This window comes from Ranitomeya imitator, chromosome 2 (genome assembly GCF_032444005.1).
Source record: "Ranitomeya imitator isolate aRanImi1 chromosome 2, aRanImi1.pri, whole genome shotgun sequence".
In the NCBI taxonomy this organism is placed as follows: domain Eukaryota; kingdom Metazoa; phylum Chordata; class Amphibia; order Anura; family Dendrobatidae; genus Ranitomeya; species Ranitomeya imitator.
In genome coordinates, this window is record NC_091283.1 from 9,927,387 (window position 1) to 9,949,248 (window position 21,862).

Below are 21,862 nucleotides of genomic sequence, written 5' to 3' on the forward strand. Positions count from 1 at the left end.
TGTGATCTATATGGCGGTATGTGAGAACACTGGCAGTATTATGTGTGATCTATATGGCGGTATTATGTGAGAACACTATGGCAGTATTATCTTCAGAAAGCGGACCCATTCTATGGTGGTTCTGGCTGAGCACCTGCACGCGGGTCTGGGGTAATAGAGGGGGCAGCATGACCTCCAGTTAGGTGCAGTCAGGGCTGGTGAGGCGGCTGAAGAGAGGGGTCTCATTTTTATCGTTACTATATGGCTACATTTCCTTCCCAGCGTCACCCCGGACTTCGCCTGTCGCCTCGCTTTCACACATTGCCAGGACAGGATGGAGAAGACAGGATCTGAGGAGGGGAATGGGGTCTGCATGCAAAGTCTGGATCAGACGAGGCCATCAATCCGCAGAAATGTTTCCTGGATTTCTGTGGAGCAGACGGTCCATCCATGTGTATAAAAGACAGCGCCCTATGTACAATCCCTGGCTGCTCCGCGCACCAAACAGGGGGCCCCTATAGACCAGCACTCTGCTCTCCTGAAATACTCTGTGCTGCTGTCACCCTGCTCCCTCCACCACATATCTCCCAGAATCCTTGCTGCCTGCCGTCCTTGGTGACCGTAGACTTGTCAGTATAAGGCTGCCTTCACACTATCAGTATTTGGTCAGTATTTTACCTCAGTATTTGTAGCTAAAACCAGGAGTGGGTGATAAATACAGAAGTGGTGCAGATGGTTCTATTAGACTTTTCCTCTATTTGTTCCACTCCTGGTTTTGGCTACAAATACTGAGATAAAATACTGACCAAATACTGATAGTGTGACGGCAGCCATACTCTGCAGTCACCAACAAAATGGCTGCTGCTCACTGGGTTCCTGAATATCATCCTCTCCAATCCCTTAGCAAACACCCAGAAGGGGAGGAGACATCACACAGGTCAGCAGACTCCGCCCATATTTACTGCAGTGCAGTAATGTGAGCTAGTTGTACACTAGGTTTTTCTGAAATTTCAGCAGCTGCTCCCCCTAGTGTTTAAAAGTGGAAATTCCAAAACTTTTCAAATTATTTTTCATATTTTACTAAATTATAAACAAAAGATAATATTTTTTAAGAACATGTAATCATTAATTCTTTACATTTTTACAATTTCTGCAAAAAAATTTTTTTTTGATGACACCTTCCCTTTAAAACAAAATGATACTTTGTCATTTACCTGGTAAATCCCTCACAGACCCGGTGGTTCGTCCAGTTTTGGTGATGCCCCCGGTGAGGACGTGCCGTTCATGTACGACTGCTGCAGCCAAGTAATAATGTGATACGAGACATCGGAGACCAGTGATTGGCTGCAGCGGTCACATATGCATATACGGCACGTTATCACTGGCAGGACCACCAGAATAGCGCAGATTTTCTACCTTTACCGTGTTTTTACCGTAAACTAACTTGTTTAAAGTCCTGGAAAACAGCTTTAAACTTTACTTTTTTAAGGTCAGACGCGGATATTTTGGAGATTCCACCACGATGGATACATGTAGCTTCACTGCAGTGGTCACAGATGCGCCATCTGTTATACAGGACACTGCCTCTCTGTGCTGCACAGACTTGCCTCGTCGGGGCAGAGCTGCACTACCAGACACATCCTACAGATTATAGAGGCGCCATGTAAGTTTCCAAGTAAATCAGGGGAAAAAATAAAATGGAAGAACGTATGGAAGGTTGGGTTATATCGAGCGCTTAGAAACCTTGTGACTCACCGATCTCCATTTCAATAAAAGCAGCTTCATCCGGCAGCGCTCGGGGTATTACTCCGGGGTCACTGAAGCTGGTCCGTAATAATGTGCCCATGGAAAAGAGGAAGAGGACGGCTGCAAAGACGGGGATCGCCGGTGACAGCTGCACGGCCAAATAGCGACATCTGCACAGGAAACAGCGGAAACAGTCAGCAATACGCGGCTATCATAGAACACTCAATAATCCACCCCGAAACTGAGGCAGATACAAGATGGGAAATAAACAGTTAAATCTAAAAAAAAGAAAAAAAAATTCTTATCATTTGGCTTCAAAAGTCACATTAGAACCTGGAAAAGATTCGAGTCCCAAAATCCGTGAGCTGCAGTTCCCAAGGACGACCACTACAAGGTGTATGGCGCTGTGGGGTCACACACTACTTCTGATGGCCCGGGTTACGGTCACAGCGGATTTGTGGGGGCGCCAGACCCCCACTGGACACCCCTCATAAGAGAGATCACACATTACAAACTTTGTAACAGAGACATAAGTCTGCATGGGAGCTGTATACACATTACAGTTGCTTCATTATCAGACATTATTAGCAAAAGTTCACAACCCCTTTAACTTAGAATTTAAAGGAGACATGAAACATCAGAGAAGCTTTAAGAGTTCATGACCGATAGTTTTATAAATAAAAATAAAACTTCTGGTTGAATCCTGAGCGTTCAGAGTAAACCCCGAGAGGAACACTCTGCTGAAAACAACAAGTGCAGCAATGTCGCACGACCTCGTAATAACAAGTGCAGCAATGTCGCACGACCTCGTAATAACAAGTGCAGCAATGTCGCGCAACCTCGTAAACCATCATAGGGCCGGATCCTTACAGCTCTCGTGGCCCTAAAATCAGCGATCGAATAGAAGCCAGACCCAACCGGCGGGCAACAATGCCGTCATCTCTATCTGCATCTCGCCATTGTCTCCAGCTGCCTGCACGGGAAACTAGCGAAGCGCAGGGGGAAAACTAGGCAACCGCACGGGGAAAACTAGGCAACCGCACGGGGAAAACTAGGCAACCGCACGGGGAAAACTAGGCAACCGCACGGGGAAAACTAGGCAACCGCACGGGGAAAACTAGGCAACCGCACGGGGAAAACTAGGCAACCGCACGGGGAAAACTAGGCAACCGCACGGGGAAAACTAGGCAGCCGCACGGGGAAAACTAGGCAACCGCACGGGGAAAACTAGGCAACCGCACGGGGAAAACTAGGCAACCGCACGGGGAAAACTAGGCAACCGCACGGGGAAAACTAGGCAACCGCACGGGGAAAACTAGGCAACCGCACGGGGAAAACTAGGCAACCGCACGGGGAAAACTAGGCAGCCGCACGGGGAAAACTAGGCAACCGCACGGGGAAAACTAGGCAACCGCACGGGGAAAACTAGGCAGCCGCACGGGGAAAACTAGGCAACCGCACGGGGAAAACTAGGGAACCGCACGGGGAAAACTAGGGAACCGCACGGGGAAAACTAGGGAACCGCACGGGGAAAACTAGGGAACCGCACGGGGAAACTAGGGAACCGCACGGGGGAAACTAGGGAGATTGCAGGGTGAAACTAGGGAATGGCATTCCTCTTCCACTGCAGATCTGGAGCTTCAGGCCTAATTCACACAAATGTACACCAATGCGGAGTCTCATTTTTCTTCCGTAAAAACAGCTTCAGTTTCCACCCAACGGCTCTCACCACTCAAACCAGCAGCTCCCAATACGCTATCACCAGTGTGAGCCGTGTGCTCTGTGCTGGCACAGGAACTGCGGCTGGAACATGACAGTAGGGAAAAAAATTAAAAAAACCAGGAGAGGAGGAAATAACAGCCTTAGGCTGGGTTCACATGAAGCAGTTTTGCTGCAGTTTTTTTTGCCATTTTTTTTTATTATTAGGAAGAGCTATGAGATCTTATGCACACGTGGATTTTTTTTCTTTTAGAACTGCCATGTTTTGTTAAATCTGCAGCAGGTCAGATCTTTTTACTTTTTGCAGCATTTTACTACCCATAAAAGAAAAAAAAACAATTAGAAAGTGTAAAAAAAAAAAAAAAATTTGCATGAAATGCAACAGCGTTTTTGAAGCATTTTTTGTTGACTAAAACCAACTTATCTAAACATGTGCTGTAGAGAATGTGCACACATAATCCATAGCTAAAAAGGTGACAAACGCAGTGAAAACGCAAAAAATATGAATATTTTGAACTCAGTTTTTACTGCCAAAACAGAGAGCAGGTTCTGGCTGCTGAAAGAAAAAAAAAAAAAAAAAAGAAAAATTATTATATAATAATAATAATAATAAGGCAAAAATGTTTCCAGCAGTCCACGCAGCGGTCAGTAAATGTGGCCAGCGGTTTGTCTCATTGTATCCAGGTCGTCCCCCGTGTGGAACAGAACAGGTGAGAAGTTCTTCCTCGGGTCCAACATCAAACAAAGTAATAATGACACTTACTCGAAAGCAAAGAAGAGCGAACACGTCCCCAGGATGAGGATGAGCGTCAGGTAGAAGATCCCCTTCTGTCTCGCCATCATGACCCGGCCGTCACAGCAGAACGTGTTCTTCCCGGGAAGCTTCTCCCATTTACGAGTCACCTTCTTCCTCACCATCATGACAGACATGGTGCCACCGACACGCAGGGATCCACTCCACCAATCCGGGACCTTAATTCAATCCTTAACACTTAGCTATCCAAGGCTCCTCCATACGAACCAAGCGAAGACGAGCAACATAGGAACGTCCTACAAAGAACGAGAGAGAAAATGCAACAACAGTTACAATCTGCGTCCTTCACTTCACAAAGGACAATGTGGCGCAACACAGGAGAAATCACTGGCAACAAACAGCGCAGAACACAAGGGGCAGGACGGTATTATAGTAGTTATAAACATGTACATAGGAGCAGTATTATAGTAGTTATATTCTTGTACATAGGAGCAGTATTATAGTAGTTATATTCTTGTACTTAGGAGCAGTATTATAGTAGTTATATTCTTGTACATAGAGGCAGTATTATAGTAGTTATATTCTTGTACATAGGGGCAGTATTATAGTAGTTATATTCTTGTACATAGGAGCAGTATTATAGTAGTTATAAACATGTACATAGGGGGCAGTATTATAGTAGTTATATTCTTGTACTTAGGAGCAGTATTATAGTAGTTATAAACATGTACATAGGAGCAGTATTATAGTAGTTATATTCTTGTACATAGGGACATTATTATAGTAGTTATATTCTTGTACATAGGAGCAGTATTATAGTAGTTATAAACATGTACATAGGGGGCAGTATTATAGTAGTTATATTCTTGTACATAGGGGCAGTATTATAGTAGTTATAAACATGTACATAGGGGGCAGTATTATAGTAGTTATATTCTTGTACTTAGGAGCAGTATTATAGTAGTTATAAACATGTACATAGGAGCAGTATTATAGTAGTTATATTCTTGTACATAGGAGCAGTATTATAGTAGTTATATTCTTGTACATAGGGAGCAGTATTATAGTAGTTATATTCTTGTACATAGGGAGCAGTATTATAGTAGTTATATTCTTGTACGTAGTAGCAGTATTATAGTAGTTATATTCTTGTACAGAGGAGCAGTATTATAGTAGTTATATTCTTGTACATAGGGAGCAGTATTATAGTAGTTATATTCTTGTACTTAGGAGCAGTATTATAGTAGTTATAAACATGTACATAGGAGCAGTATTATAGTAGTTATATTCTTGTACATAGGAGCAGTATTATAGTAGTTATAAACATGTACATAGGAGCAGTATTATAGTAGTTATATTCTTGTACTTAGGAGCAGTATTATAGTAGTTATATTCTTGTACATAGGGGCAGTATTATAGTAGTTATATTCTTGTACATAGAGGCAGTATTATAGTAGTTATATTCCTGTACATAGAGGCAGTATTATAGTAGTTATATTCTTGTACATAGGAGCAGTATTATAGTAGTTATATTCTTGTACATAGGGGCAGTATTATAGTAGTTATATTCTTGTACATAGGGGCAGTATTATAGTAGTTATATTCTTGTACATAGGAGCAGTATTATAGTAGTTATATTCTTGTACATAGGGGCAGTATTATAGTAGTTATATTCTTGTACATAGGGGCAGTTTTATAGTAGTTATATTCTTGTACATAGGAGCAGTATTATAGTAGTTATAAACATGTACATAGGAGCAGTATTATAGTAGTTATATTCTTGTACTTAGGAGCAGTATTATAGTAGTTATATTCTTGTACATAGGGGCAGTATTATAGTAGTTATATTCTTGTACATAGGGGCAGTATTATAGTAGTTATATTCTTGTACATAGGAGCAGTATTATAGTAGTTATAAACATGTACATAGGAGCAGTATTATAGTAGTTATATTCTTGTACTTAGGAGCAGTATTATAGTAGTTATATTCTTGTACATAGGGGCAGTATTATAGTAGTTATATTCTTGTACATAGAGGCAGTATTATAGTAGTTATATTCCTGTACATAGAGGCAGTATTATAGTAGTTATATTCTTGTACATAGGGGCAGTATTATAGTAGTTATATTCTTGTACATAGGGGCAGTATTATAGTAGTTATATTCTTGTACATAGGGGCAGTATTATAGTAGTTATATTCTTGTACATAGGAGCAGTATTATAGTAGTTATATTCTTGTACATAGGAGCAGTATTATAGTAGTTATATTCTTGTACATAGGAGCAGTATTATAGCAGTTATATTCTTGTACATAGGAGCAGTATTATAGTAGTTATATTCTTGTACATAGGAGCAGTATTATAGTAGTTATATTGTTGCACATGGGGGCAGTATTATAGTAGTTATATTCTTGTACATAGGAGCAGTATTATAGTAGTTATATTCTTGTACATAGGGGCAGTATTATAGTAGTTATATTCTTGTACATAGGAGCAGTATTATAGTAGTTATATTCTTGTACATAGGAGCAGTATTATAGTAGTTATATTCTTGTACATAGGGGCAGTATTATAGTAGTTATATTCTTGTACATAGGAGCAGTATTATAGTAGTTATATTCTTGTACATAGGGGCAGTATTATAGTAGTTATATTCTTGTACATAGGAGCAGTATTATAGTAGTTATATTCTTGTACATAGGGGCAGTATTATAGCAGTTATATTCTTGTACATAGGGGCAGTATTATAGCAGTTATATTCTTGTACATAGGAGCAATATTATAGTAACTATATTCTTGTACATAGGGGCAATATTATAGTAACTATATTCTTGTACATAGGAGCAATATTATAGTAACTATATTCTTGTACATAGGGGCAGTATTATAGTAGTTATATTCTTGTACATAGGGGCAGTATTATAGTAACTATATTCTTGTACATAGGAGCAGTATTATAGTAACTATATTCTTGTACATAGGAGCAGTATTATAGTAACTATATTCTTGTACATAGGAGCAATATTATAGTAACTATATTCTTGTACATAGGGGCAGTATTATAGTAGTTATATTCTTGTACATAGGAGCAGTATTATAGTAGTTATATTCTTGTACATAGGAGCAGTATTATAGTAGCGGTGTATTTCCATGCCAGCAGCCTTTGTTTTGCTCTGTGTGATCCGGTTCTGATCCTATAATCCCCCCACATCACATTAATAGTAGCGATACATCAGATTGTATGACGGGGACATCGGTTATAGAGAAGGTCCTGGATCCGCCGTTTTATGGCCGTTTCTACAGTCGCGATGAGGCCACGTATCAGACGGTCGGTTCCTCGGCACATCGGGCAGAATCCCATCAGGACGGTTATTTTTACTTTTTCTTTATCCTGCCAATCTGCACAATGAGCGGAGAATTAGGTCAGCCGCACATGTGGAGCCGCAATGGAGGAATGTCGGCCGCCCACTGCTTCTCCTTTTAAGAATCCGCGGCCGAGGTTATTATTGCTGCCAGATGATCCCGCCGCTCCTCAGAAGGTCGTTCTGCAGAAGATCTGAGGACGATTCCGAGCCGCTCACTCGTTAAGAACAAAAAGGCTCCGGATCTATTAGTTGTATGAAGCTTAGAATGAAACCAGAGCGCGCTCCATCATGGTGGGTGACGGTAACGGGGCGACGCGGAGCCGGAAACATCACAGGGAAATTCAGACAATGCAGAGTGCAGCTTTGGTTGTGACTGGAGGACGGTAAATTCTTTTGGATTTATCAGACAAGGCCTGTTCTTCACCCCAAGATCCCGGGTAGAGAACAATCCCTTTAAATTCTTACACGGCGGGATCACCCCACCCCAGGACTACTAGTTATTAATGACATTGGCTGGATGTTGGGGGTCGTTGTCCGGCTGCAGAATAAATCTGGAGCTGATCAGACGCCTCCTGATGGCATCACATGGTGGGTCAGTATCTGCCGCGGTATCTCCGCATTGAGGACCCCATTAATCCTGACCAAATCCACAACTCCATCTCCTGAAATGCCGGCAAACCTGCAGGACCGTCCACCGTGCGTCACAGCTCCTGCGGACCCTCATTGTGCCGCTCTCCCACAGACCCTCGTTACCGTGCCGCTCTCCCGCAGATCCTCGTTACTGTGTCACTCCCGCAGACCCTCGTTACCGTGCCGCTCTCCCGCAGACCCTCGTTACTGTGTCACTCCCGCAGACCCTCGTTACCGTGCCGCTCTCCCGCAGACCCTCGCTACAGTGCCACTCCCGCAGACCCTCGTTACCGTGCCGCTCTCCCGCAGACCCTCGTTACCGTGCCGCTCTCCCGCAGACCCTCGCTACAGTGCCACTCCCGCAGACCCTCGTTACTGTGCCGCTCTCCCGCAGACCCTCGCTACAGTGCCGCTCTCCCACAGACCCTCGTTACCGTGCCGCTCTCCCGCAGACCCTCGTTACTGTGTCACTCCCACAGACCCTCGTTACCGTGCCGCTCTCCCGCAGACCCTCGCTACAGTGCCGCTCTCCCACAGACCCTCGTTACCGTGCCGCTCTCCCGCAGACCCTCGCTACAGTGCCACTCCCGCAGACCCTCGTTACTGTGCCGCTCTCCCGCAGACCCTCGCTACAGTGCCACTCCCGCAGACCCTCGTTACTGTGCCGCTCTCCCGCAGACCCTCGCTACAGTGCCACTCCCGCAGACCCTCGTTACTGTGCCGCTCTCCCGCAGACCCTCGCTACAGTGCCACTCCCGCAGACCTTCGCTACAGTGCCGCTCTCCCGCAGACCCTCGTTACCGTGCCGCTCTCCCGCAGACCCTCGTTACCGTGCCGCTCTCCCGCAGACCCTCGTTACCGTGCCGCTCTCCCGCAGACCCTCGTTACTGTGTCACTCCCGCAGACCCTCGTTACCGTGCCGCTCTCCCGCAGACCCTCGCTACAGTGCCACTCCCGCAGACCCTCGTTACCGTGCCGCTCTCCCGCAGACCCTCGTTACCGTGCCGCTCTCCCGCAGACCCTCGTTACCGTGCCGCTCTCCGGTGAACAACCTCCTTCTGTTACAGTCGAATATTCTCTACAGAGGAGCCATCCTGTCCTGTTAGGAGATATGGACGTCATGGAGGGGGCCACGGACTCACTAAGTAGCAGCCACGTCTGGCATTATGACGGACCACATTACTTGTTCAGGAAAGAGAAAATGACGACAACTTATCCCAGCAAAATCAGCCCCTGTGGATTAGAGCATTGGACATGGTGGAGCCCATGTTAAAGGGGTTGTTCGTGATCAGCCTGTCCCTTTAAATGAGAAGCCCTGATCGGCAGTGGACACAAGGTCACACCGAGGCATTTCCCAGCCTCCGCTGTCTCCTCGGCTCACGCTTACCGTAATGGTGACTCAGGCGTCAGGTCATTGTCACATTTCAGGATTATCTGAACATTCTGATTCTCTCATTTTAGGCTTCGGCTCTTGGTTACATAAAGCGAAAATATTACCAGAAAGTAACAAAAAATGTACAAATAAATCAGAATCCTTCATTTATTAACTACAGTAACCGCGACAAAAGTATAAAGGTCACAAAGGACAAAGAACAGCGAGCGATGATCAGCGTAGAGCGTACCCCAGTACATAATCACCGCGCTCATTACTGGGACACGTTAACATCTTCTCTGCTGGATCAGTTTACACCTCACTGCCTTATGTCTCTAAAATAGGAACATCAACTGAAAAGATAAAACCGAAAACAGAATTATCATAGATGCCGAGAGCCAGAAACCTCATGAAAGAGGACTGGAGGGTCTGATAGTATACAAGTCCTTCCTATAAGTGTTAACTCTGGGAACACGTCCTATTACTCCACAGCTGCACTCACTATTCTGCTGGTGCAGTCACTGTGTACATACATTACATTACTGATCTTGAGTTACCTCCTGTATTATACTCCAGAGCTGCACTCACTATTCTGCTGGTGCAGTCACTGTGTACATACATTACATTACTGATCTTGAGTTACCTCCTGTATTATACTCCAGAGCTGCACTCACTATTCTGCTGGTGCAGTCACTGTGTACATACATTACTGATCCTGAGTTACCTCCTGTATTATACCCCAGAGCTGCACTCACTATTCTGCTGGTGCAGTCACTGTGTACATACATTACATTACTGATCCTGAGTTACCTCCTGTATTATACTCCAGAGCTGCACTCACTATTCTGCTGGTGCAGTCACTGTGTACATACATTACATTACTGATCCTGAGTTACATCTTGTATTATACCCCAGAGCTGCACTCACTATTCTGCTGGTGCAGTCACTGTGTACATACATTACATTACTGATCCTGAGTTACATCCTGTATTATACTCCAGAGCTGCACTCACTATTCTGCTGGTGCAGTCACTGTGTACATACATTACATTACTGATCCTGAGTTACCTCCTGTATTATACCCCAGAGCTGCATTCACTATTCTGCAGGAGCAGTCACTGTGTACATACATTACATTACTGATCCTGAGTTACCTCCTGTATTATACTCCAGAGCTGCACTCACTATTCTGCTGGTGCAGTCACTGTGTACATACATTACATTACTGATCCTGAGTTACATCCTGTATTATACTCCAGAGCTGCAGTCACTATTCTGCTGGTGCAGTCACTGTGTACATACATTACTGATCCTGAGTTACATCTTGTATTATACCCCAGAGCTGCACTCACTATTCTGCTGGTGCAGTCACTGTGTACATACATTACTGATCCTGAGTTACATCCTGTATTATACTCCAGAGCTGCACTCACTATTCTGCTGGTGCAGTCACTGTGTACATACATTACTGATCCTGAGTTACATCTTGTATTATACCCCAGAGCTGCACTCACTATTCTGCTGGTGCAGTCACTGTGTACATACATTACTGATCCTGAGTTACATCCTGTATTATACCCCAGAGCTGCACTCACTATTCTGCTGGTGCAGTCACTGTGTACATACATTACTGATCCTGAGTTACATCTTGTATTATACTCCAGAGCTGCACTCACTATTCTGCTGGTGCAGTCACTGTGTTCACCACAAGAGGGAGCACATGCACTAATTACTGAGCATAAGTGGTCTGCACAGTGCTCCCCCTAGTGGTCGCTGTTGGCAGCTAGGATTTAAGATTTAACTGTGCAGGAGCTTTGGAGCTCTGTGTCAGAAACAAAAATGGGCTGTTATCCTTATAAAAATGTATTAAAAACAACAAAATAACCAATAATTCATAAAAAAAAAAAAAAAAAAGTTTTGTTGGTTGGACCCCATTCACATTACAGGCATAGAATCATAGAATGATAGAGTTGGTAAGGACCTCCTGGGTCATCTGGTCCAACCCCCCTGCTAAAAGTAGGATTCACTAAATCGTCCCATCACAGATGTCTGTCCAGCCTCTGTGTGAAGACTTCCATTGAAGGAGAACTCACCACCTTTCGTGGCCGCCTGTTCCACTCATTGATCACCTCACTGTCAAATAGTTTTTTCTAATATCTAATCTGTCTCCTCCCATTCAGTTTCATCTCATTGCTTCTAGTCTTTCCTTGTGCAAATGAGAATAAAGATGATCCTTCTACAATGTGACAGCCATTGAGATATTTGTAGACAGCTATTAAGTCTCCTCAGTCTTTTTTTTTTTTTTTTTTTTTGCAGCTAAACATTCCCAAATCCTGTAACCGTTCCTCATAGGACATGGTTTGCCGACCGGTCACCATTCTGGTCGCTCTTCTCTGAACTTGCTCCAGTTTGTTGATGACTTTTTTAATATGTGGTGCCCAGAACTGCACCCAGTATTCCAGATGAGGTCTGACCAAAGAGGAGTAGAGGGCAATAATGACTTCATGTGATCTAGACTGAATGCTTCTGTTAATACATCCCAGAATTGGATTTGCCTTTTTTGCTGCTGCATCACACTGTTGACTCATGTTCAGTCTGTGATCTATTAGTATACCTAAGTCTTTCACATGTGCTGTTGCTTAGCCCTATTCCTCCCATTCTGTATATGATTTTTTTCATTTTTATTGCCCAGATGGAGTACTTTGCATTTTTCCTTGTTACAAACCATTGTTAGTTGCTGCACACTGCTCTAGTTTATTTATATCTTTTTGAATCCTCTCTCTTCTCCAGTATTAGATATCCTCCTAGCTTTGTGTCATCACCAAATTTAATCAGTGTACCCTCAATTCCTTGATCTAAATCATTGATAAAGATGCTCAACAATAAAGGGCCTAGGACAGATCCCTGTGGTACCCCACTTGAGATATTCTTCCAACCGCATGTGCAGGCATTTACAACCACTCTTTGGATCCGATCACTAAATCAGTTATGAATCCATCTAACAGTTACTTCGTCCATTCCATACTTAGTCATTTTTTCAATAAGGATGGTGTGAGATACTTTGTCAAATGCTTTGCTGAAGTCAAGATATACTATATCTACAGCATTTCCCTGATCCACCCAGTCAGGGATTCTGTCATAGAAGGAAATTAAGTTATGTCATGTCAGACTATTAGCTACAAACCCATCCGGACTCTGTTTAATCATTTCATTCTTATCCAGGTACTTACATACAAGTTGTTTAATAATTTGTTCAAAGATCTTTCCAGATATAGACGTCAGACTCACTGGCCTATAGTTCCTTGGGTCCACCTTCTTCCCCTTTTTGAAAATAGGAACATTTGCTCTTCTCCAGTCTTCTGGGACTTCTCCTGTTCTCCAAGAATTTTCAAAGATTATGGAGAGTGGTTCAAAAATTTCTTCTGCTATCTCCGTCAGTACTCTGGGGTGTAATTCATCTGGACCTGGAGACTTTAATTTATGTTAGCTAAGTGTTTCCTCACTATCTCTCTGTTTATAGATATCCTGGATTCTTCTGTTCCTTTAAATAGGCCAGTGAAAATCAGTTGATGTTTTCTATCTGAGATTAAACAGCTGCAAAATGGAATGTAAAAGTTTGGCCTTCTCAACATCCTTTCTTACCATTTCATCATTTTCTTCCTGTAAAAATTCTATAGCATGTTTGTCTTTTCTTTTACTTTTGACAAATCCCCCCAAATCCTTTTTTATTGCTTTTGACATCTCTTGCAAGCCTTAATTCATTGTCAGCTAAGCTTTAGCTAATCTTATTTGTGCCCTGCAGGTTCTGCAGACAGCATTATATTCTTCTTTAGATATGCCTCACGCTTTCCATTTGATAAACATTTCTTTCTTCCTTTAGCATGTGTTTAAGTTCTGTGTTCATCCATCCTGGTTTCCTTAAATACTTTGTATTCTTCCCTCCTTTTGCAATTGTTAACTATTGTGCTTTGAGAATCTCATTTTTCAAGATTTCTCATCCTTCCTGGACATTTTTGTCCTGAAGGATATCCAGCCATTGGATCACTAGGATTATCTGAGTCCCTTAAAATCTGCGTTTCTGAAATCTAACCTTGAAGTCTGAGTCTTCACTTATCTTCCTCCTCTAGTTATCCAAAATTGTAAAATAGCTTGGTCGCTACCTCCTAGGTCCCAGTCACTCTTACCTCCTCAACCATTTCCTCCCTGTTTATAAGGATTAGATCCAAGGTAGCAGATCCCCTTGTTTTCTCCCCTACCTTTAGGAAGATAAAAGTTGTCAGCAAGAGAGGATAAGGTCCCTTTCACACATTAGTTTTTTGCCATCAGTCGCAATCTGTCGAATTTTGAAGAAAAACCGGATCCAGCGACTGATGCCGCTGGATCTGTTTATTTCTCATAGACTTATTAGCGACAGATTGTTACAGAAGGCCTCATGTTTCATACATCGTTCGCCGGCTTTGTCGAAAATTGTCCGGCGGCCGGAGACAACAGACAAAGTAATGTTTGCGTACGTCGAAAAGTCGCCATCCGTCGTTTGCTAGAATGGAAGCCTATGGGTGCCGGATCCATCAAATGACTGAGTACGGCGACGAATTCCGTTTTTTTTCTTTTTTTTTAACTGAGCATGCTCTGATTTATTTAGGATCCAATTAGCCAGATCCGCTAGTCAGATACGTTGAAAAAAAAACCGAATCCTTCGCATCAGTTTTTCCACAATCTGCGACGGATCCGTCGGGCAAATTGATTGTGACTGACGGCAAAAAACTGATGTGTGAAAGCGGCCTAAGAATTTGTTTAACCTGTTAGTTTTAGCTGAGAGATTCCCAACAAATGTCTGGATAGTGGTCATGGGAGATTTCAACTATGTCGACAGAACTCCCAGTCTCTGAAGCTTGGATCTCTGTGCAGATATATGCTTTTCTACCATACAAGGCGACACCTTCTCCTCAGTTAATCAAGTCTGTTTCTAGCAAATAAGTTGTATCCTTCTAGCCTTGTATTCCAATCATGTGTATCATCCCACCAAGTTTCAGTGATTCCAATGACATAATATTTCTTCTTCTGTGTTAGTAGTTCCCATTCTCCTTGTTTGTTGCCCATGCTTTCTGCATTCATATAGAAACATTTTAGTTTGTGACTGGTTTCTCTTCCTCCAATATTTTTATTATTTAGATTTTTTTGTCTTTGTTCTTCCTTTCCACTTCTGATAGCAGAGTTCTCAGTTGTATTTGTCAGGTGTATGGCTTTTTCTGGCCTTTTGCTTCCCTTCCCACATTGTTCTAGTTTAAAGCTCTCCTGATGACTGTAGCAAGATGACTTTCAAATACATGTTTTCCAGTCTTTGTAAGGTGCAAACCCATCTCTAGCAAGTAGTCCATCGTATAGGTAATTCACCCCGTGATCCAGAAATACAAATCCTTGCTGACGGCACCATCGACGTAGCCAGTTGTTCACCTGCAGAATCTTATTCCACCTCCTTGTTCCATGGCCATCCACTGGGAGGATGGAAGAGAAGAGAAGACCACCTGCGCTCCCAGCTCTTTCACTTTCTTACCTAAGTTTTCAAAGTCACTGCAGACGGTTTCCAGGTCCTTTCCTGCGGTGTCATTTGTCCCCACATGTATGTGCAGGAATAGGTGGTCGTCTGTAGGTCTGAAGAGTCCAGATATCCTGACAGACATCTTTAATTTTTGCACCTGGAAGACAGCACATTTCTCTAGAGGTTATGCCCGGTCTGCAGATTGCGGCCTCTGTTCCTCAACAGGGAATCCCCTATGACCACAACATTTCTCTTTCTCCATTCAGGAGGACTCTGGCACCAAAACTATTTGTCAAGGGCTGATTCTTTACACACCTTCTCCCTGTAGCGTAACAGTAGAGTTGTGGCATTGCTGTAAATGTTCTCACTTTTTGCAAGTCTAAGGCTATGTGCACACGTAGTCTGGGTCCACTGCGGATTTATCGCGGTTTCCTGTGCGGATTTACAACTGCGGTTTTCCATATGGGCAGTAGTAAATCCGCTGCGGAAAACGCACAAAAGAAGTGGCATGCTGCGGATTGTAAACCAATGCATTTCCGCGCGGTTTTTTCTGCAGCATGTGCACAGCGTTTTTTATACACACACAATCTCCCACCAGGATGGCTGCTGTCACACACCGGCAGGCTGTGCGCTCCGTCCTCCTGGGGGTGATATCATGTCAGTAATGAGCTGGGGGCCGCGTCTACTCCCCATAACGTCACTGTAGGATTAATCACAGATAAAATGTCCTGTGTGATCTGCAGGGGAGGGAAGCTCCCTTGTGGGGTCTCCACACAGAGGGGTTCTTATATACAGTGATGACCCATCTCTGGGCCGCACTCTGCTGCTCCTGTCACTTAGTGATGGCTGCTCCATTACAGCGATGGTCAGAGGCTGACAATCACCTTCATAGAACAGAAATACACCATCTGTTCAGTGGCAGCGGTACTGCACAAACACTTCCCAATGCTTTACACTACAGCTCAGCTCTGCTGGTAAGAAGCCGTGGCCACCAGGAGGGAGGAGGAGCGGAGCCGTGGCCACCAGAGGGAGGCGGAGAGAAGCCATGGCCACCAGGAGGGAGGAAGAGAAGCCATGGCCACCAGGAGGGAGGAAGAGAAGCTGTGGCCACCAGAGGGAGGCGGAGAGAAGCCGTGGCCACCAGGAGCCGTGGCCACCAGAGGGAGGCGGAGAGAAGCCATGGCCACCAGGAGGGAGGAAGAGAAGCCATGGCCACCAGGAGGGAGGCAGAGAGAAGCCGTGGCCACCAGGAGGGAGGAAGAGAATCTGTGGCCACCAGGAGGGAGGAAGAGAATCCGTGGCCACCAGGAGGGAGGCGGAGAGAAGCCGTGGCCACCAGTTTTAAAAACGGTAATCAGCAGACTTTACTTACTGCCATTTAGAAGGTCTTAGGGGCTGGAGACATGTAGAATTAAGGATCATTTTAAGGGTCCAATTGTATACAAATGAGCAGATACTACTGTAATGAATCCCAGGGATCCAAACTTCCCACAGAGTTTCACATCTACCCCGGTGGTGCCGGAATCGGCCATTATGCAGCTCTGTCACCAGAGTCCAACCAGCGATGGACAAGAACTGAGATATAAAAAAAGGAAAGTAAAAGCCTACAGCCTGCACAGACCCCGGAAAAGCCTACAGCCTACACTGACCCCGGAAACGCCTACAGCCTGCACTGACCCCGGAAAAGCCTACAGCCTGCACTGACCCCGGAAAAGCCTACAGCCTACACTGACCCCGGAAAAGCCTACAGCCTGCACTGACCCCGGAAAAGCCTACAGCCTGCACTGACCCCGGAAAAGCCTACAGCCTGCACTGACCCCGGAAAAGCCTACAGCCTGCACAGACCCCGGAAAAGCCTACAGCCTACACTGACCCCGGAAAAGCCTACAGCCTGCACTGACCCCGGAAAAGCCTACAGCCTGCACTGACCCCGGAAAAGCCTACAGCCTGCACTGACCCCGGAAAAGCCTACAGCCTGCACTGACCCCGGAAAAGCCTACAGCCTGCACTGACCCCGGAAAAGCCTACAGCCTGCACTGACCCCGGAAAAGCCTACAGCCTGCACAGACCCCGGAAAAGCCTACAGCCTGCACAGACCCCGGAAAAGCCTACAGCCTGCACTGACCCCGGAAACGCCTACAGCCTGCACTGACCCCGGAAAAGCCTACAGCCTGCACTGACCCCGGAAAAGCCTACAGCCTACACTGACCCCGGAAAAGCCTACAGCCTGCACTGACCCCGGAAAAGCCTACAGCCTGCACTGACCCCGGAAAAGCCTACAGCCTGCACTGACCCCGGAAACGCCTACAGCCTGCACTGACCCCGAAAAAGCCTACAGCCTGCACTGACCCCGGAAAAGCCTACAGCCTGCACTGACCCCGGAAAAGCCTACAGCCTGCACTGACCCCGAAAAAGCCTACAGCCTGCACTGACCCCGAAAAAGCCTACAGCCTGCACTGACCCCGAAAAAGCCTACAGCCTGCACTGACCCCGGAAAAGCCTACAGCCTGCACTGACCCCGGAAAAGCCTACAGCCTGCACTGACCCCGGAAAAGCCTACAGCCTGCACTGACCCCGGAAAAGCCTACAGCCTGCACTGACCCCGGAAAAGCCTACAGCCTGCACTGACCCCGGAAAAGCCTACAGCCTGCACAGACCCCGGAAAAGCCTACAGCCTGCACAGACCCCGGAAAAGCCTACACTGACCCCGGAAAAGCCTACAGCCTGCACAGACCCCGGAAAAGCCTACAGCCTGCACAGACCCCGGAAAAGCCTACAGCCTGCACAGACCCCGGAAAAGCCTACAGCCTGCACTGACCCCGGAAAAGCCTACAGCCTGCACTGACCCCGGAAAAGCCTACAGCATGCACAGACCCCGCTGCCTCGACCAATCAGAGACCGGCACAGCATCGACGTAGAAATCCCGCGTCTCTGATTGGTCGAGGCCTGGCAGCGACGAGCACAGCGACGATGATGTCATAAAGGACATAGACATCCCGCGTTTCTGATTCAGCGACGGGCACAGTATCGACGTAGATGTCATAATGGTTGCCATGGCGACGATGATGTCATAAAGGTTGCCTCGACCAATCAGCGACGGGCACAGTCTGCCGCGAATTCTGGAATCATCATTGTCCATATACTACTGGGACATGCATATTCTAGAATACCCGATGCGCTAGAATCGGGCCACAGTCTAGTTATAATATAATCAGCGTGTGGCAGTGCAAAAGTCCTGACAAATATAGAAACTAAAGACCACCCATTCTGGCAATGGCAGGTTGCCCCCTCACATCCGCAGGCCGCCCCTAGCACTGGCAGGTCGCCCCACCCCCTCGCTGTGATACATTGTAACATTGCATCTACTGATTACTTACAGTACAGACCAAAAGTTTGGACACACCTTCTCATTTAAAGATTTTTCTGTATTTTCATGACTATGAAAATTGTACATTCACACTGAAGGCATCAAAACTATGAATTAACACATGTGGAATTATATACTTAACCAAAAAATGTGAAACAACTGAATTAAATGTCTTATATTCTAGGTTCTAGATGACTGCTTTGCACACTCTTGGCATTCTCTTAATGAGCTTCAAGAGGTAGTCACCGGGAATGGTTTTCACTTCACAGCTGTGCCTTGTCAGGATTAGGCTACGTTCACATTTGCGTTGTTGGGCGTAGCGTCAGCGACGGAACCAACAACGCATGTGCACAACGCTGCCTTTTGCGACGTATGCGTTGGCATAAGAAAGCACAGAGCAGGAATTTCGGCGCAGGAAAAACGCTACAAGTAGCGTGCTCTGCTCCCGGTCTGTGTGTCTACATGACGCATGCGTCGTAAAACGCAGTACAACGCATACCAGCGCATGTCCATGCGCCCCCCATGTTAAAGATAGGGGCGCATGACACATGCGTCAGTATGCGTCGACGACGCTGCGCCCAAAGGCGCAAATGTGAACGTAGCTTTAATAAGTGGGATTTCTTGCCTTATAAACGGGGTTGGGACCATCAGTTGCGTTGTGCAGAAGTCTGGTGGATACACAGCTGATAGTCCTACTGAATAGACTGTTAGAATTTGTATTATAGCAAGAAAAATGGAGCTAAGTAAAGAAAAACGAGAGGCCATCATTACTTTAAGAAATGAAAGTCAGTCAGTCCGAAAAATTGGGAAAAACCATCAAGCGCTACAAAGAAACTGGCTCACATGAGGACTGCCCCAGGAAAGGAAGACCAAGAGTCACCTCTGCTTCTGAGGAGAAGTTTATCCGAGTCACCAGCCTCAGAAATCGCAGGTTAACAGCAGCTCAGATTAGAGACCAGGTCAATGCCACACAGAGTTCTAGCAGCAGACACATCTCTACAACAACTGTTAAGAGGAGACTTTGTGCAGCAGGCCTTCATGGTAAAATAGCTGCCAGGAAACCACTGCTAAGGACAGGCAACAAGCAGAAGAGACTTGTATGGGCTAAAGAACACAAGGAATGGACATTAGACCAGTGGAAATCTGTGCTTTGGTCTGATGAGTCCAAATCTGAGATCTTTGGATCCAACCACCGTGTGTTTGTGCGACGTAGAAAAGGTGAACGGACGGACTCTACATGCCTGGTTCCCACCGTGAAGCATGGAGGAGGAGGTGTGATGGTGTGGGGGGGCTTTGCTGGTGACACTGTTGGGGATTTATTCAAAATTGAAGGTATACTGAACCAGCATGGCTACCACAGCATCTTGCAGCGGCATGCTATTCCATCCGGTTTGCATTTAGTTGGACCATCATTTATTTTTCAACAGGACAATGACCCCAAACACCTCCAGGCTGTGTAAGGGCTATTTGACCAAGAAGGAGAGTGATGGGGGCTACCCCAGATGACCTGGCCTCCACAGTCACCAGACCTGAACCCAATCGAGATGGTTTGGGGTGAGCTGGACCGCAGAGTGAAGGCAAAACGGCCAACAAGTGCTAAGCATCTCTGGGAACTCCTTCAAGATTGTTGGAAGACCATTCCCGGTGACTACCTCTTGAAGCTCATCAATAGAATGCCAAGAGTGTGCAAAGCCGTCATCAAAGCAAAAGGTGGCTACTTTGAAGAACCTACAATATAACACAATTTCAGTTGTTTCACACTTTTGTGTTAAGTATACAATTCCACATATGTTAATTCATAGTTTTGATGCCTTCAGTGTGAATGTACAATTTTCATAGTCATGAAAATACAGAACAATCTTTAAATGAGAAGGTGTGTCCAAACTTTTGGTCTGTAGTGTATGTGGTTGCTCGCCAGCACACAATGTTACACAACTGTAGCCAATGAGTCCACAGGTCACACAGGACTTTGCTGTCATTGACCACCAGATGTTTTCCTTTGGTCGCCATCATCTCCGGACCGTTCATCCTGCCCGGTGGGAACAGCAGCTTTTGGGAGTTCCCTGAAATAGGTCAGTAATCTCCCGGATGTTTCTATCTTTAGAATAGAGATCTGACATCTGATAAAGATGTGGCTGGGCGAGTCGAGCCTGCTGCCATACCGTGCACGACCCGGGCGCCGCCTGCCGTGGAATGTCACCGAGCAGATCTGATCAAGCTTCATGAACAAGCGATAAGGAACCTGAAGCACAACCCCCCCCCCCCCAGCACGACCGGGGGTCACTGCATTACATAGTAGCAAATGGCGCAGATGCCAACATCCAGGAAAACCCCCATAATTATTGTCCCCAGGCCACCTACACACATTACACTGCAAGAATTGTGATTTCAGCTCCGAATGTGACTAGAGTATAACACAATGTGAAAGAAGCGAAAAGCAAAAATATATGAAAGTTCCTCAGTATTTGTGTAATATGAGGCCTATTAGATTACAACAGCCGCAAATCTGCAACGAACCAACAATCCTGAACCTACAAATCCACCCGTAAACCACAGTATTCTACCGACCGAGCACAGCGCCGGAGACTGGACCGACGGCTCATCATCCACTTCAGTCATTTACTCGCAACCTCTGGACAGCTTTAAGAGATTCTCATTATTGTCTGATGGCACATTAGAATTTATTCCTACTGAACATTAATTTATCCTGTATTATACTGTAATGATTATATTTATCCTACATTAGTTACATCCTGTATTATACTCCAGAGCTGCACTCACTATTCTGCTGGTGCAGTCACTGTGTACATACATTACATTACTGATCCTGAGTTACATGCTGTATTATACTCCAGAGCTGCACTCACTATTCTGCCGGTGCAGTCACTGTGTACATACATTACATTACTGATCCCGAGTTACCTCCTGTATTATACCCCAGAGCTGCACTCACTATTCTGCCGGTGCAGTCACTGTGTACATACATTACATTACTGATCCTTAGTCACATTCTGTATTATACTCCAGAGCTGCACTCACTATTCTGCTGGTGCAGTCACTGTGTACATACATTACATTACTGATCCTGAGTTACATGCTGTATTATACTCCAGAGCTGCATTCACTATTCTGCTGGTGCAGTCACTGTGTACATACATTACATTACTGATCCTGAGTTACATCCTGTATTATACCCCAGAGCTGCACTCACTATTCTGCTGGTGCAGTCACTGTGTACATACATTACATTACTGATCCTGAGTTACATCCTGTATTATACTCCAGAGCTGCACTCACTATTCTGCTGGTGCAGTCACTGTGTACATGCATTACATTACTGATCCTGAGTTACATCCTGTATTATACTCCAGAGCTGCACTCACTATTCTGCT

At 45.3% G+C, this 21,862-nt stretch overlaps 1 protein-coding gene across 1 annotated transcript in view; it reads right to left on the bottom strand.

The window, feature by feature from the left end:
* Positions 1-21,862, bottom strand: part of ZDHHC9 (zinc finger DHHC-type palmitoyltransferase 9) — a 69,036-nt gene that overhangs the window by 26,726 nt on the left and 20,448 nt on the right. Inside the window, exons 2-3 of the mRNA XM_069746093.1 lie at positions 4,208-4,494; positions 1,735-1,895 (exon numbers count right to left, since the gene is read on the bottom strand). Coding sequence (XP_069602194.1) covers positions 1,735-1,895; positions 4,208-4,374 — 328 coding nt within the window. The 5' untranslated portion in view covers positions 4,375-4,494. The remainder of the gene's footprint in view (positions 1-1,734; positions 1,896-4,207; positions 4,495-21,862) is intronic.